Genomic DNA, 15,942 nt, shown 5'->3' with positions numbered 1-15,942 from the left:
CTCTGCAATTTAAGGTATTGAAAAAGATTTGGTTGTCGGAGTTAAAAAATATGGCATGTAAGAAAATAAGCTGATAGGTGTAGTACTTTCATAATGTCTGAATAGTTGCATTGCTCATTTTAGGTTTAAACAGTATTAATCTGATGATTCAGTGGGCTAGGTTAAATATTAAGCAGCATGTTCTGGCTTAAAATGATGGTTTTCTAATCATACAGGTTTCATAAATAATATGTACATATAAACACCTATTTTCTAATCCTTTCTCTTCCCTATTTAACTATGAGGACATGCTACTTTCATAACCAAAGAAAGACATTGTAGCTGTAGAGAGAATTGTCTGCCACTATCTAAAACTAAGAAACAAACCAAAGAAGTCTTAGAAAAAGAACATGTTATTACAAGTAAATGTGACTTTAAAGCCTCTTTCCCATATGGAAGTACCTCAATGATTGGGTCCTTTGAGGGGGAACTTTTAGGCTTGGATGTTCTATCCAATGAGCCATTCTCTTCATCCTCTGACAACACAATGTCAGTTGGTTTAGAGTTTGCTTCAAGTGACTTTTCATTTTTTGCCTCACCATCTAGTTGAACCACTTATAGCATCCATTTAACATCTAAATAATGAAGAGAAACAGGATATGGAAGGTCACAGAAGGTGGTCAGCAAATTAATTTTCAGCAGCCACTGTCCAGGCCATGCTTTCTCCAGAGGTTAAAAATACAATGAGGGAAAACATTATTTGATCCCCTGCTGATTTTGTACATTTGCCCATTGACAAAGAAATGATCACTCTAGAATTGTAATGGTAGGTTTATTTTAACAGTGAGAGGCAGAATAACAACAAAAACCCCCCAGAAAAAAGCATTTCAGAAAAGTTATAAATTGGTTTACATTTTAACGAGTGAAATAAATATTTGACTCCGTCGCAAAACATGACTTAGTACTTGGTGGCAAGACCCTTGATGGCAATCACAGAGGTCAGATGTTTCTTATAGTTGTCCACCAGGTTTGCACACATTTCAGGAGGGATTTTGTCCCACTCTTCTTTGCAGATCCTCTCCAAGTCATTTAGGTTTTGAGGCTGACATTTGGCAGCTCGAACCCTCAGCTCCCTCCACAGATTTTCTATGGGATTAAAGTCTGGAGACTGCCTAGGCCACTCCAAGATCTTAACATGCTTCTTCTTGAGCCACTCCTTTGTTGCCTTGGGCATGTGTTTTGGGTCATTGCCATGCTGGAATCCACAACCCATTTTCAATGCCCTGGCTGAGGGAAGGAGATTCTCACCCAAGATTTGACGGTACATGGCCACATCCATCCTCCCTTTGATGCAGTGAAGTTGTCCTGTCCCTTAGCAGAAAAACACCCCCAAAGCACAATGTTTCCACCTCCATGTTTGATGGTGGGGATGGTGTTCTTGGGGTCATAGGCAGCATTCCTCCTAACACGGCGAGTTGAGTTGATGCCAGAGAGCTCAATTTTGGTCTCATCTGACAACACTTTCACCTAGTTCTCTGAATCATTCAGATGTTCATTGGCAGATGTTCAGACGGGCCTGTATAAATGCTTTCTTTTTCACGATGTAGTGTGTTACCAATTGTTTTCTTGGTGATGATGGTCCCAGCCGCCTTGAGATCTTTGACAAGATCCTCCTGTGTAGTTCTGGTCTAATTCCTCACTGTTCTCATGATCATTGAAACTCCACGAGGTGAGATCTTGCATGGATCCCCAGACCAAGGGAGTCTGACAGTTATTTTGTGTTTCTTCCATTTGCGAATAATCACACTAACTGTTGTCACCTTCTGACCAAGCTGCTTTGCGATAGTCTTGTAGCCCATACCAGCCTTGTGTAAGTCTACAGTCTTTTTCTTGACATCCTTGGACAGCTCTTTGGTCTTGGCCATAGTGGAGAGTTTGAAATCTGATTGATTGATTGATTGCTTCTGTGGACAGGTGTCTTTACAAGCTGAGATTAGGAGCACTCCCTTTAAGAGAGTGCTCCTTATCTCAGCTCATTACCTATATAAAAGACACCTGGGAGCCAGAAATCTTGCTGATAGGGGATCAAACATTTATTTCGTGGTTTTGGGGTTGGGTATCATCAATATGCTGATGATACCCAGCTTTTTATCTCCACCCCAAACCACCCCAGTGATGCCCTCTCCGTGATGTCCCGTTGCCTGGAGGCGGTCCGGGTCTGGATGGGGAGGAACAGGCTTCGGCTCAACCCTGACAAGACTGAGTGGCTGTGTGTGCCGGCGTCTCGGGAAATTCAGAATATTCCATCGTTAATTATGGGGGGTGAGATATTACCCCCCGTAGATAGGGCTTGTAACTTGGGTGTCCTCCTAGATTCACAGCTCTCCTTGGATGATCATATAGGAGCTGTGACTAGGAGGGCCTTCGCTCAGGTTCGCCTGGTGCGTCAGTTGCGGCCCTATCTAGACCGGGATGCCTTGCGCACAGTCACTCATGCACTTGTGACCTCCCGTTTGGACTACTGCAATGCTCTCTACATGGGGCTGCCCTTGAGGACTACTCGGAGGCTCCAGCTGGTGCAGAATGCAGCCGCGCGAGTGGTGGTGGGGGCTTCCTGATACTCCCATGTAACACCTCTACTCCGTGAGCTGCATTGGCTTCCAGTTGCCCTCCGGGTAAGATTCAAGGTGCTGGTTACGACCTATAAAGCCCTAAATGGCATGGGTCCGGGTTACTTACGGGAGCATCTGCTGCTGGCATCAACTTCCCTTCGTCCAGTGCGCTCCCACAGAGAGGGCCTCCTCAGGGTGCCGTCGGTCAAAGAGTGTCGACCGGCGGCCCCCAGGGGGAGGGCGTTCTCTGTGGGCGCGCCAGACCTTTGGAACCGTTTACCGGTGGAGCTCCGGACGGCTCCCGACCTTCGCGCCTTCCGACGTGACCTAAAAACATATTTATTTATTTATTATTATTTATTTATTAAATTAATTTGTATACCGCCCTTCTCCCGAAGGACTCAGGGCGGTGAACAGGGCAATATATATTAAAAAACAAGATACAAAAACAAGCCCGCCTGGTCTGATGGGTTTAGGGGTATTTTAATGTCTTGTATTAATCTATTGAATTGGGCTATTGTATTTAATATTTCTTTTAATTTTTATATATTGTATTTTATTGTATTGCCCTGTACACCGCCCTGAGTCCTTCGGGAGAAGGGCGGTATAAAAATTAAATTATTATTATTATTATTTCACTCATTAAAATGCAAATCAATTTATAACTTTTTGAAAAGTTTTTCTGGATTTTTTTTTGTTATTCTGTCTCTCTCTGTTAAAATAAACCTACAGTTGCAAGAAAAAATATGTGAACCCTTTGGGATTATGTGGAGTTTTGCATGAATTGGCCATAAAATGCGCTCTAAACATCATGTAAGTCACAACAATAGAAAAACACAGTCTCCTTAAAATAATACTACACAAACATTAGCTGTTGTCATGTTTTAATTGAACATAAGATGGAAACATTCACAGTGCAGGGTGGAAAAAGTATGTGAACCCCTAGTCCAGGGGTCGGCAACCTCGGCTCTTTTATGACTCATGGACTTCAACTCCAGCTATGCTGGAGGTTGCCGACCCCTGCCCTAGTCTAATGACTTCTCCAACAGCTAATTGGAGCCAGGAGTGAGCCAACCTTGACTCCAACCAGTGTGATGATATTGGATGTGTTGCTGACAGCTGTCCTGCCCTTTAAAAACACACACCTGTTTTGGGTTTACTGGTCTCAAGAAGCACTGTCTGATGTGAACCATGCCTCACAGAAAAGAGCTCTCAGAAGACCTACGATCAAGAATTGTTGACTTGCATGAAGCTGGAAAGGGTTACAAAAGTATCTCCAAAAGCCTTGATATTCATGTGTCCACGGTAAGACAGACTGTCTACAAATGGAGAAAGTTTAGCACTGTTGCTACTCTCCCTAGGCGTGGTTGTTCTGTAAAAATGACTGCAAGAGCACAGCGCATAATGCTTAATGAGGTAAAGAAGAATCCTAGAGTGTCAGCTAAAGACCTACAGAAATCTCTGGCACATGCTAACATTTTTGTTGACACATCTACAATAAGGAAAACATTAAGCAAGAATGGAGTACATGGGAGGACACCACAGAGGAAGCCATTGCTGTCCAAAAAAAATATTGCAGCACGTTTGAAGTTTGCAAAAGAGCACCTGGATGTTCCACAGCACTACTGGCAAAATATACTGTGGACAGATGAAACCAAAATTGAGTTGTTTGGGAAAAACACTATGTGTGGAGAAAAAAAGGCACAGGACACCAACATCAAAACCTCATCCCCACTGTAAAACATGGCAGAGGGAGCATCATGGTTTGGGGCTGCTTTGCTGCCTCAGGGCCTGGACGGATTGTTGTCATTGATGGGAAAATGAATTCCAGAGTTTATCAGGACATTTTGCAGGAAAACGTCATCTGTCCGCCAACTGAAGCTCCGCAGAGGATGGGTGGTGCAACAGGACAATGACCCAAAGCATACAAGTATTTCAACAAAACAATGGCTTCAACAGAACAGAATACGCCTTCTGGAGTGGCCCAGTCAGAGTCCTGACCTCAACCCGATTGAAATGCTGTGGCATGACCTTAAGAGAGCGATTCACACCAGACATCCCAAGAATATTGCTACACTGAAACAGTTTTGTGCAGAGGAGTGGTCCAAAATTACTCCAGATCGTTGTTCAGGTCTGATCTGCAACTACAGGAAACATTTGGTTGAGGTTATTGCTGCCAAAGGAGGGTCAACCAGTTATTAAGTCCAAAGGTTCACATACTCTTTCCACCCTGCACTGTGAATGTTTCCATCTTATGTTCAATTAAAACATGATAACAGCTAATGTTTGTGTAGTATTATTTTAAGCAGACTGTGTTCTTCTATTGTTGTGACTTACATGACGTTTAGAGCGCATTTTATGGCCAATTCATGCAAAACTCCACATAATCCCAAAGGGTTCACATACTTTTTCTTGCAACTGTACTATTAAAACAATAGACCAATCATTTCTTTGTCAGTGGGCAAACGTACAAAATCAGCAGGGGATCAAATAATTTTTCCCCTCACTGTAATACGAATGGAATCAAATTACATAATGTTATTTGTCAGTCATTTAAGCTGTCTGCTCTTTAGTTGTTAGTTGGTTTAGTTGTTAAAAGGATTTAGCTTTTTTAAGTTTCGAGTTGAACTCCAGCTTACATAATCTTGAGGAAAACTAGTTTACTCATTGAATGGCAGGTATCCCCAACTTTTTTTGCCATGTTGACACACTTGAAAATTTAATCAAATATCATTAGGATAACTGCCACAATCACAAAAATCAATTTAAAAGAAAGCAAGTTGATGAGAATGTTCCCTCCTACCCTCTCTAGTACCCCAGGCTATTTTTTTTTCCTGGAGATGTATGCACATTTAAAAACAAGAAGTGGGCTGCAACACTGAACTATTTCCAGACAACCTGTAGCAGCATTTAGGCTCGCTCCTTCCTTCCTTCCTTCCTTCCTTCCTTCCTTCCTTCCTTCCTTCCTTCCTTCCTTCCTTCCTTCCTTCCCTCCCTCCCTCCCTCCCTCCCTCCCTCCCTCCCTCCCTCCCTTACTGAGCTCCTACCCCTCCATCTCAACTATGTTTGTTGAAGCCACAAGACTGGAGAAAGCCTGCAGACCAAAGCGACTACTACTCTTCCCTCACTATTTGTACACTTCTCCACAAACACACTAGAACACATGTCATCTCTACTGATTAAAGCAATTGTTTTGCTTTACTTGCAACATAAATATGTGATAATGGTAAAGTAAAGTTATAAAGAATTATGAACAACTTACAAAGTACTATAGAAACATTAAAGAACATTGCTGTCTTTATAGCTATGTAAAGCCAAGCCCAATAAAAAGTCTCATACATTTTGTTATTTAGTTAAATTACAATACATCTAGCAGATTTGGCACATCTCAATTAGTCAATAGTATATATTAAATTTACCAAAGTTTTAATGCATGCCTTATAGAAACAGCATTGTAGACATCCTGACTGGGGAAAAAAACTAAACAAGATGTGTTTCTATAATCATTCTATTGCTAGACAACAAAGTTTCTTTATACCACACGCAACTATATGTACATACTATATATTACAAGTTAAGAGTAAGCATTTCTTAGTTATATAATGCATTCTTATGCATTCCTGTTTGGAAGTTATTCATGCAATCAGTAGCACTTACATCAGAGTCCCAAAATAGATATATAGGGAAGGAAAGAAAAACAATAAAAATAATGAACAAAGCTTTTGGTAGCATATGTAGCCATATTCCTTAGCTCAGAAAGGTTTTTGAGCAATACATTAGTTTTTCAATAGTATTAAAATATTTAAACATTATTCAGTTTATTAATTAAGATATAGAAAATATATAGGTGATAATTATCCTAAATAACTTTATATAATTTCAAATAATATAAAATGCCAAAGATTTTGAAGCAAAAAGCAAGTATTCAATGCAAGAATCATAAGAGCATACAATGATGTCAGTTAAAAATAATTCTAAATTGTAAAACCACCATAAGTATTCTGTTGATAATAAATACAAACACCGACATGTAGTTGAATTGTCCTTATCATACAACACAAGCAGATGCTGAAATGTTAAAGCAAAAGAAGCCTTGATATCAATAGATTCATGTTTGTTTTCTTACATATAATGTTGTACAATAAAGTCCCCAAATATAAGGGTATATAATACAGATGCAATACAAAGGGAATACATTTGTTCCAAATTAATATTCTTTTCCCTTTTCAGTTGATTACACAGGACGTTAACTTTAAAATTGTGATGAGGAATCTCTGGCCCTCCAGACATTATTGGAAATATCCAAGAACCTAAAGTAGAATGAATAACTTGTGATGAGGGATACTAGGAACTATAATTATAATAATAATAATAATAATAATAAACCTTTATTGTCAAAGTACAACATGTGTACATTGAGATTAGCTGAGCCTCCCCCCATGCTCTCACCCCCCAACACACAGTGACAACAAACCCTCCATCCTACCACACCATGTGAACCAACTACACCACACACCGGCCTCCCAAGTCAATTCTGCATATGTTCACAGAGATTATGTCCCATTTAAAAGCCTAACAGCCCACGGATAAAAGCTATTTTTCAGCCTGTTGGTTCGGCTGGCTATACTCTTATATCTCCTACCGAATGGTAGGAGAGTAAAGAGATACCGTCCAGGGTGTGAGTCATCCCTGAGAATCTTCCTCACTCTTCCAAGGCAACGAGCCCTGGCGATGTCATCCAGTGGTGTCAGGGAACAGCCCACAATGTCTTGTGCTGTGCTCACTACCCTCTGTAATACTTTCCTGTCCGCGGCTGTCAGACCAGCATACCAAACCACAATACCATACGAGAGGACGCTCTCTATGGTATTGTGGTTTGGTATGCTGGTCTGACAGCAACAACAACATTTTGAAGGCTGCAGCTCCCCAATTTATACCTCTAACACCCCATAGCTCATTTCTGGACCTCAATCCCGCTATCTGTTAGGACCTGTTGTCTGCATTTGGGATTAAGAATAAAATTCTCACAAAGATTTATAACTCCTTAAAAAACCTGACCACCCCAAATTGAGCTGAATTTCTCTCAGGGGAGGTTAAAGAGCAAATGGAAAGTTCTGTATGTCCCTTACCATACTGGACTAAAATGATAGCTCCTGCCCATTTTACTGGTGACAAACATGGAGCACAAAGGCTTTTATTCCAAAAGGAAATAAATCTATGGCACAAACTTAAAGCAAAGTCATTCAAAGAAGCAAACCAAGCAAAAACAACAAGCGATGTAAGCTACTGGAATTTGAACCACGTACAAAGCAGACTCTCCCTCGAAAAGACCTAGCATAACCATTTTATAATAGGCATCGTTTCAACTGAATTATACAACAAATTATATTTGTTGTAAAAATAGAATAAATGTATTATTTTCCAATTATACATGTTACATATTACATATGTACACACAGACAAACACACACACACACACACACACACACAGAAGCAAGGCTTCATTTGTTAGAATTTGGTACAGCTCCACACACCACAAGTTGGCATTGACCTCCGACTGGTTTTTTTCCTCCATTGCATTTGGAGAAGGGATCAAATGATGAAGTACTAATATCAACATCAATGCCAATATTTTATGACAAGAGAGATTTCATCTTTTTCCTCACTGAGTAATTCTTCTAATCCTGAATGTCAGCTAAAAAATACCTGCTGCCTAACAATAACTTTGGATATTCAGTTTTGTCCAGCGATTAAAAGGGGATACTCTTTCTTCATCAGAGTTTCCAGGAACCAATGGCATTCAGATGTGATTATCTCATTTCCACCATATTCAGTTTGGGGCTGACATCATTTCCCCTATTATTTTCAAATGGGAAAAGTAAAGAAGGAGTTAACCAATTAAAGGGGTAGCTCTCTGGAAATAAAAAAGAGGCTTTGAGCAAGGGATTCATACGATCTTATTTTGGTTCTACTGGCTGTCCTAATTTAGCCTGTTAGCTGGTCAAGATTTCCCCATTCCTGTCCAAAATCATATTTCCTTAATATGAGTTCTTCAATATGCTGTTTCAGCAATGGCAGCAGCTGGCTGAGATTGTCTGAGCCAATAAACTAAGTGGAGTCACTTATTTCTTGCTTTTGGCTTTTGTTCAAATTGAACAATGAGTTCAAATTTACGGATGCATGTTCATTTTACAACCACCACACAAAAAAAGTAAAACCGGGTTGATCACATGACAGACCCATTTTGCCAGGCCTTTGGAACCGTTTACTGGTGGAGCTCCGGATGGCTCCCAACCTCCGTTCCTTTCGACGTGACCTAAAAACATATTTATTTGAACAAGCCGGCCTGGTCTGATGGGTTTAGGGGTATTTTAACATTTTGTATTAATTTATTTAATTGGGCTATTGTATTTAATATTTCTTTTAATTTTTATATATTGTATTTTATTGTATTGCCCTGTACACCGCCCTGAGTCCTTTGGGAGAAGGGCGGTATAAAAATAATAATAATAATAATAATAATAATAATAATAATAATAATAATAATAATAATTATTATTATTATTATTATTATTATTATTATTATTATTATTATTATTATTATTATTATTATTATTGTTTTACGAGCATTGCAAGTTACGACTGTAATACACAGGCTCCCTTATGATCATAACTTCGTTGTTGTTGTTAGCTGCGAAGTCGTGTCCGACCCATCGTGACCCTATGGACAACGTTCCTCCAGGCCTTCCTGTCCTCTACCATCTGCTGGAGTAAGCTCACGCCTACTGCTTCAGTGACTCCATCCAGCCACCTCATTCTCTGTCGTCCCCTTCTTCTCTTGCCCTCATAACTTAAGAACAATCATTATCAAGAGACAGCCTAGCAAGTCAGCTTGATTTAGGATTTCTTTGAAAACATGCTATCAAAGATTACATTTATTAACCAAAGTTACCCTTTCTTATTAAGTGAGAATCACATCAAAGCAAATTCTAAATTTCAATTTTAAATGTCTAAAGAATCTGCGTTATTCAAAACTTGTGTGCAAAAACAGCATTTCTCAGCCAGCATTCCAGACTGGTAGTGTAGCTCACAGATAGCTTTCTAAACCACACCAGCAACTATTTAAGACTGAATTGTTAATATTACGATACAACATTACAAATACTATAATTCAGATATAAATATAAGCTGCAAGAATTAATGCTTGTAAAAGACATACAGATTGCATAAAAATAATTCACACTCACCTTGCACAATTTGACAAACTGAACAACATGTATATTCTGAAAAAAGAGCCACATATTTAAAAATGCTTTTTTTTCATTTGTGGAATCCTTGGTGCTTTCTGAGCTTTGTTGTTTACTTACAGACATTTCATTCTCCAACTGTTATCAGTGCAAGTATGAATATGGGATTTTCTACCTATTTATATACAGTAATTCGCCCTGTTAATTTTGGTGGGGGTATAGTTTTGCTAGGGATGCGGTGGCTCAGTGGATTAGGACGCACAGCCTGTCGATCAGAAGGTCGGCAGTTTGGCGGGTCGAATCCTGAGTGCCGTGTAACAGTGTGAGCGCCTGTTACTCGTCCCAGCTTCTGCCAACCTAGCAGTTCGAAAGCATGTAAAAATGCAAGTAGAAAAATAGGGACCACTACAGTGGGAAGGTAACAGCGTTCCGTGCGCCTTTGGCGTCTAGTCATGCCGGCCACATGACCACGGAGACGTCCTCGGACAAGCGCTGGCTCTTCGGCTTTGAAACGGAGATGAGCACTGGCCCCTAGAGTCAGAAACGACTAGCATGCATGTGCGGGGGAACCGTTACCGTTATAGTTTTGCTGTTGGTAGTTTTTTGATTAGGGTATTGCTTTCTGCTTGATATTGATTCCTGCTTATCCAGTAATGTCTGATGGTGGATTCTTAAATGTATATGGAGATCCTGTAATCCAGGTACGGATGTCCTAAAAGTGCTTTTTCACGAGGCAAATAGACTTTCTTGTTTTTTCTTTGGAGATGTTTCGTTTCTCATCCAAGAAGTTTCTTCAGCTCTGACTAGATAATGGGGAAGTAGAAGGATTGAAATATATTGCTTGCAGAGAGCTGGTCATTTGCATTTTTAGAGAGTCGTTGGGGCCATTTGGAGGTTTACCTGTGTCCTCAGGGTCACCTGAAAAGTGCAAATGTGTGTGGAGCCTTCTTGGCCCTTCACTGTTGAAGACAAGTGCAGGCTGTTGGGAATGACACAGGGCAGAAAACATCCTGCAGCCAAGAAGGCTCCACACGTTTGCACTATTATCATGTACTTCAGCAGAAAATAACTATATTTTTAATAAGGATTTGCTGGTGGTAAAAATTCCATTTCAGCAATGCGGACACTTGTTGGAAGGAATTGGTTCTACAAATTCCCATAGATCATATGAATTTGGTCACACCTTGGCAAACCAGGCATATTTTTTGTTCCACTTTGATTTTTACATCTTCTACATTCCAGGCTCCAAAACAGATTTCCAAATACCCTCTCAAATAAGCTGGAATATAATGTGCCACAGTCACCCTCCCCAACAACGAAGCCCCAGCCATACACAATAAATCAGACCAACCTGAAAAACTGAACCAGAGAGATTGTTGATCTATTAGGGATTAGGATTGGTGCATATGCCAGGCCCCAATGAATGACCTCCAGGAAGACCAACAATTGTCTTCCTGGAGTAATATTACAGCTGTGGGGAGTAAAATTACTGGGGGAGTAATATTACAGCTGTGCTATAACAAAACAACAGGATAGTGTGTGTGTGTGTGTGTATGTGTGTGTGTGTTTAAAACCCAATATAGAGATTTTAGTGAGTTCTGGTGGTCTTGCCAATTCCTGGTGAATGGGTTGAATTATTGTAGCAACAAGTAAGTCTGTCACAGCCCTGGGACTATTTCCCCTAGATTTTATTACTTTTACTTTTGGAGGAGCTCTTTACAGCCTTTGCTGCCTCTCCACCATCTTGGCTCCGCCTCCCTCAGATTTTATTACCAATCTTTCCCTAATGCAAAGATATATCAACATACTGGTAACAGTGGATTTATTTACCAAAGTGGGTCATTTTATGACTTGAAAGGATCTCCTAATAGCTCAGGAAACAGCTCAGTTGCTTTGGGGCCATATGTCTGAAATTACATGATTGAAGATTTTGTCAGTCATGTAACTTCAGACAAAGGAAGTCAGTTCACTACCAAATTTTGGAAGGCCCTCTTGTACTTATTAATTTTTTTTAAAAAATGATGGGTCCTTGGTGCTCTTTGAGCTTGTGTGTTTTCTTGCAGGCATTTCATTACCCAAACTAGATTACATCATCAGCGCTAATTCATTTCTTTTGCTTGCATCAGAGAATCTGAGAAGGTTAATCAACTGTGACAACTGTGATTGTAAGATGTAATATTTCCTATAAACAAATTGATCTCTTCCTTACAACAATGCAGCACACTCCTCTACTGGTATGTCTTTATTCCAATAAATTTTCAGATTCCACTCTCAGGTCTTGCCAACAATCAGTCACAAAAGTGCCATCCCTTGTGTTTCACATTTTCTGCACAAGAGGCAAGCTGCCTAAATACTCTTAAAGAACAACTTGAACTAGTAAAGGACACATACAAAAATGCAGTAGATGCAAGTAGACAAGAGAGGACTAGAATTGCAGAAGGGGATCTGTTGTGGCTTTCAATATATTTTTTTTAATTCCACAAGACCTTCCAAATTCACCCTGACCATCAAACTTAATTGGTGAAAGAGGCATCCCCCTGCATTCTGGTAGCACACCCCTCTTTTACTGGTAAATGGGGAGAAAGAATATAAAGTGGAGGCAGTAGTAAATTCTAGACACAAAGGAAAGTGGGTGGAATATTCCTGGACTCACAGCTGCTGCAGATAGTAGCCATGACTAGAAGGCTTTTGCCCAAATTTCCTGACAGTTGGAATAAATAAACAGTGAAACAACCTACCTCCAGAAGTTGTGAATGCTCCAACACTGGAAGTTTTTAAGAAGAGACTGGTCAACCATTTGTCTGAAATGGTATAGGGTTTCCTGCCTGAGCAGTGGGTTGGACTAGAAGACCTCAAAGGTCCCTTCCAACTTTATTATTATTATTATTATTATTATTATTATTATTATTATTATTATTATTATTATTATTATCTACATAATGTGCTCCAATTGCACTAATTCCTACAGCAGGAGACACTGCTCATTGTCACTCATGTCTTAGTCACCTCCTGATTGCATTACTGTATAAAATAGATGGGGTTGTCCTTGAAAAACATTTTGGAGTTTCAGCTAGTCTAGAATGCAGTGGCACTTGTACCAATGGATGCTTCATGATGTATTTACACAAAATCCGAGCTTACAGGCACAATTCAAATGTTAGTTGCTCTGTTTAAAACCTATGTGGCATGTGACTAAGTAAACTGTGCCACCATCTTATCTAGACAGAATGGACATGCCCCAGTGAAGCTGGACCTGTGCTGGACCTTTGTCATGGTGTCTGTCTTGTGGAACAGCATCTCCACTGAGATACAGATAGCCTCTATCTTACTGGCCTTCTAGAAGACTGAAGATCTGATTGTTACAAGGCAGAAGGGGCCAGGTTGTTCACCAAAGCACCAGATAGAAGGACAAGAAACAATGGTTGGAAACTGACCAAAGAGAGAAGCAACCTGGAATTAAGGAGAAACTTCCTGACAGTGAGGACAATCAACCAGTGGAACAGCTTACCCCCAGAAACCGTGGGTGCTCCATCAATGGAGGTTTTTAAGAAGAGACTGAACAGTCACCTGTCTGAGACGGTGTAGGTTCTCCTGCTTGAGCAGGGGGCTGGACCAGAAAGGTCCCTTCCAGCTCTACTCTATTCTAGTTTTTATTTCTGTTTGCCACCTAGAGGTCTTTTGATAGAAAGGCAGCTCTATAAATTTGCTTAATAAATCAATAAAAAATATACATAACAATCTTTTTTTTCTTTTGTTCATTAATTTATGCTTTTTACATCTTACATTCCATTTTTAAATTTGAACCCATAGTAGTTTTTGCTGGATCATAATTACCTTTATATAGTGTATGGAAAAAGTGTTCCACTTTTATGAAAGAAAATAAAAATTAGCTTTATTTAGGAAATAATAAGTTACTTGAGTCAATCTACAGCTAAGAGCCTGTGGAGTGATCTTTTCTAGCCTGAACTGCAGGTCTCAATCAGAAAGAAAAGGGAATTGAATTGAGAGAGAAAATGACAGCCCCAGGAGTATCCAACAGATGACATGTTATATAGAAATATACGAAGTATATTTTGTCTTTACACAAGGAAGAGAGAAAAAAGTGCAGAAATTTCCTGTGCTGAATATCTCTGCAACTATTTCCTTAACAAACAGTAGGTTCAAGGGTGAAGAAACCTAGCCCATGCAAAGTTGAATTCCAGCAGCATTAACATATAATGTGACATTTTCATGCATTTTGGTTTAATAAAAGTAACATCTCTGTTCCATTTTTTCCAAAGAACGAAGAATTAATATTACTATATTATCTGGGAAGGGTGCAGTCGAGTTATGTGAAAGATGCTGCAGAGGTCAGGAAAAGAATGTGTTGTGGTGCTGTACAGATGAGGAAGTGTGCTTGGGGCTGTGCAAGAGCTGCCACACAGATCACAAAGATGTAGGGCAGGGGTCTTCAAACTTGGCCCTTTTATGACTTGTGGACTTCAACTCCCAGAATTCCTCAGCCAGGCCTACTGGCTGAGGAACTCTGGGAGTTGAAGTCCACAAGTCATAAACCGGCCACGTTTGAAGACCCCTGATGTAGGGGGTTGTAATATGCTGTAGGCCAGGTATGGTGAACAGACGTGCAGTTCATTGGCATGATGCAAGTGCATAGGATCTGGGGAGGTAGCATGAATGGGGCAAACTTAACTGAGCAACTTGCAATCTTCCCTACTAACTTCCCTCTTGCTCATGCTCCCTGCAGTGGGCAATCATGATTAAGTTTGTGTATCCTGCCAGCTTCCCTACTGATCATATCACCCAGAAGCATGGTGGTACTGAAGTAGCAGCAGCATAGCAGTGGCACTAAAGCGGCCATAAGTTTCCCAAATTTCATTCTGCAAGAGCAATGGGTCCCAGTATTGTGTAAATTAATCTGTTTGAGGTACCTCGGTTCAAAAATTGCTGCCTTATGACTCACAATTTTGCCCAACTGAAGGTTACAAAATCGTTCTAAAATGTCCTTTAGTATATTTGAAATTGGAACTATATGGGCTTTGGGGAAGTACAAAATTCAATGTTATTATGTCATCTTGTGTCCATTTTTAATAACTGATGATAGGAGGAAATGTTACCACTTAAGTCTGCAGGCAACTCCTACTAACCTGAACATCCAATACTGTCTGATGCAATTTTGGAAGTTTTTGGCTGACTCTGCTTGCTACTTGCCCGTGCAAAAACTGATGGGGCAGGAGAAAGTGGAACTGCAGTGCTGCTGCTCTCTCCTCTAATTGTGGTAAGGTCTTGCATGCTAAAACTCCGGAGCCTCTCTGACAGCGCTCCTTGACCCTGTGAAAATCAATAGAGATACATAATAAATTTTTGATTGTCATTTACTATATCTTAAGAATAAAAGATATTCATGCAACTTTTAAAAAAAAACATATATTGAAAATCCATTACTTTGAGTGACAAATTGGACATAATTCATCTCTTCTTCAATTAGTTTATTTTCTTCATTCTCATGTTTTTATGCATATTAGTATGTGTGCACATTTTATTCATCCTCATACTCACATGCAATTATTTCTAAAATCTCTTTTGACAGGCAAATTGCATTCTAAAATTCTGAGAAATTTATAAATGTGAAAGATTACTCCCAGAAGAACTGTCAGATGTTGTTTAGGGTTTTTTTGAAAAAAGAAAAAGCATTCTCTCCCAGAATTTCAGCTCCCCTATTCTGTAACCGGCAGGATTCTATTTTTTGTGCATTAATGGCATTTCTGCAATTCATCTTTCCTTGCTAGCATTCTTGAGGACTTTATAAGCAGGCCGCATCCTTACTCCCTTTTGATATGTTATGACCCATAAACTAGTTGAGGAAGAAATTGAAAAAAGCTCATTAGATCATGGGTTCATTTTGTTCAGAACCTTCTATATCACATTGATTGTTGACTGCTTCAGATTTCAGACAGGAAAGTTTCTAACTCCTCTGGAGATTTATTTATTTATTTATTTTAATCCCATTTATATCCCGCCCTTCTCCGAAGACTCAGGGCGGCTTACAATTTAAGCACAAACCAATGTGCTTAGCAATAGCCTTCATTCTATGTATATGCCTGCTT

General features: G+C 39.8%; 1 protein-coding gene across 4 annotated transcripts in view; it reads right to left on the bottom strand.

The window, feature by feature from the left end:
• Positions 1-15,942, bottom strand: part of LOC310650383 (receptor expression-enhancing protein 1) — a 62,766-nt gene that overhangs the window by 4,418 nt on the left and 42,406 nt on the right. Inside the window, exons 6-8 of one of the 4 annotated variants that reach the window (XM_083379319.1) lie at positions 14,983-15,166; positions 9,839-9,874; positions 442-593 (exon numbers count right to left, since the gene is read on the bottom strand). In XM_083379319.1, the coding sequence (XP_083235445.1) occupies positions 442-593; positions 9,839-9,874; positions 14,983-15,166 (372 nt within the window). Of the gene's footprint in view, positions 1-441; positions 615-9,838; positions 9,875-14,982; positions 15,167-15,942 lie in introns of all 4 variants that reach the window. The other 3 variants (XR_014494359.1, XM_083379317.1, XM_083379318.1) reach the window with 3 other exon arrangements.

The sequence above is a fragment of the Vipera ursinii genome (assembly GCF_947247035.1).
Source record: "Vipera ursinii genome assembly, chromosome: Z".
Classification (NCBI taxonomy): Eukaryota; Metazoa; Chordata; class Lepidosauria; order Squamata; family Viperidae; genus Vipera; species Vipera ursinii.
Note: the sequence above shows the minus strand (reverse complement) of the source record. Positions and strands in the feature narration are given on the sequence as shown.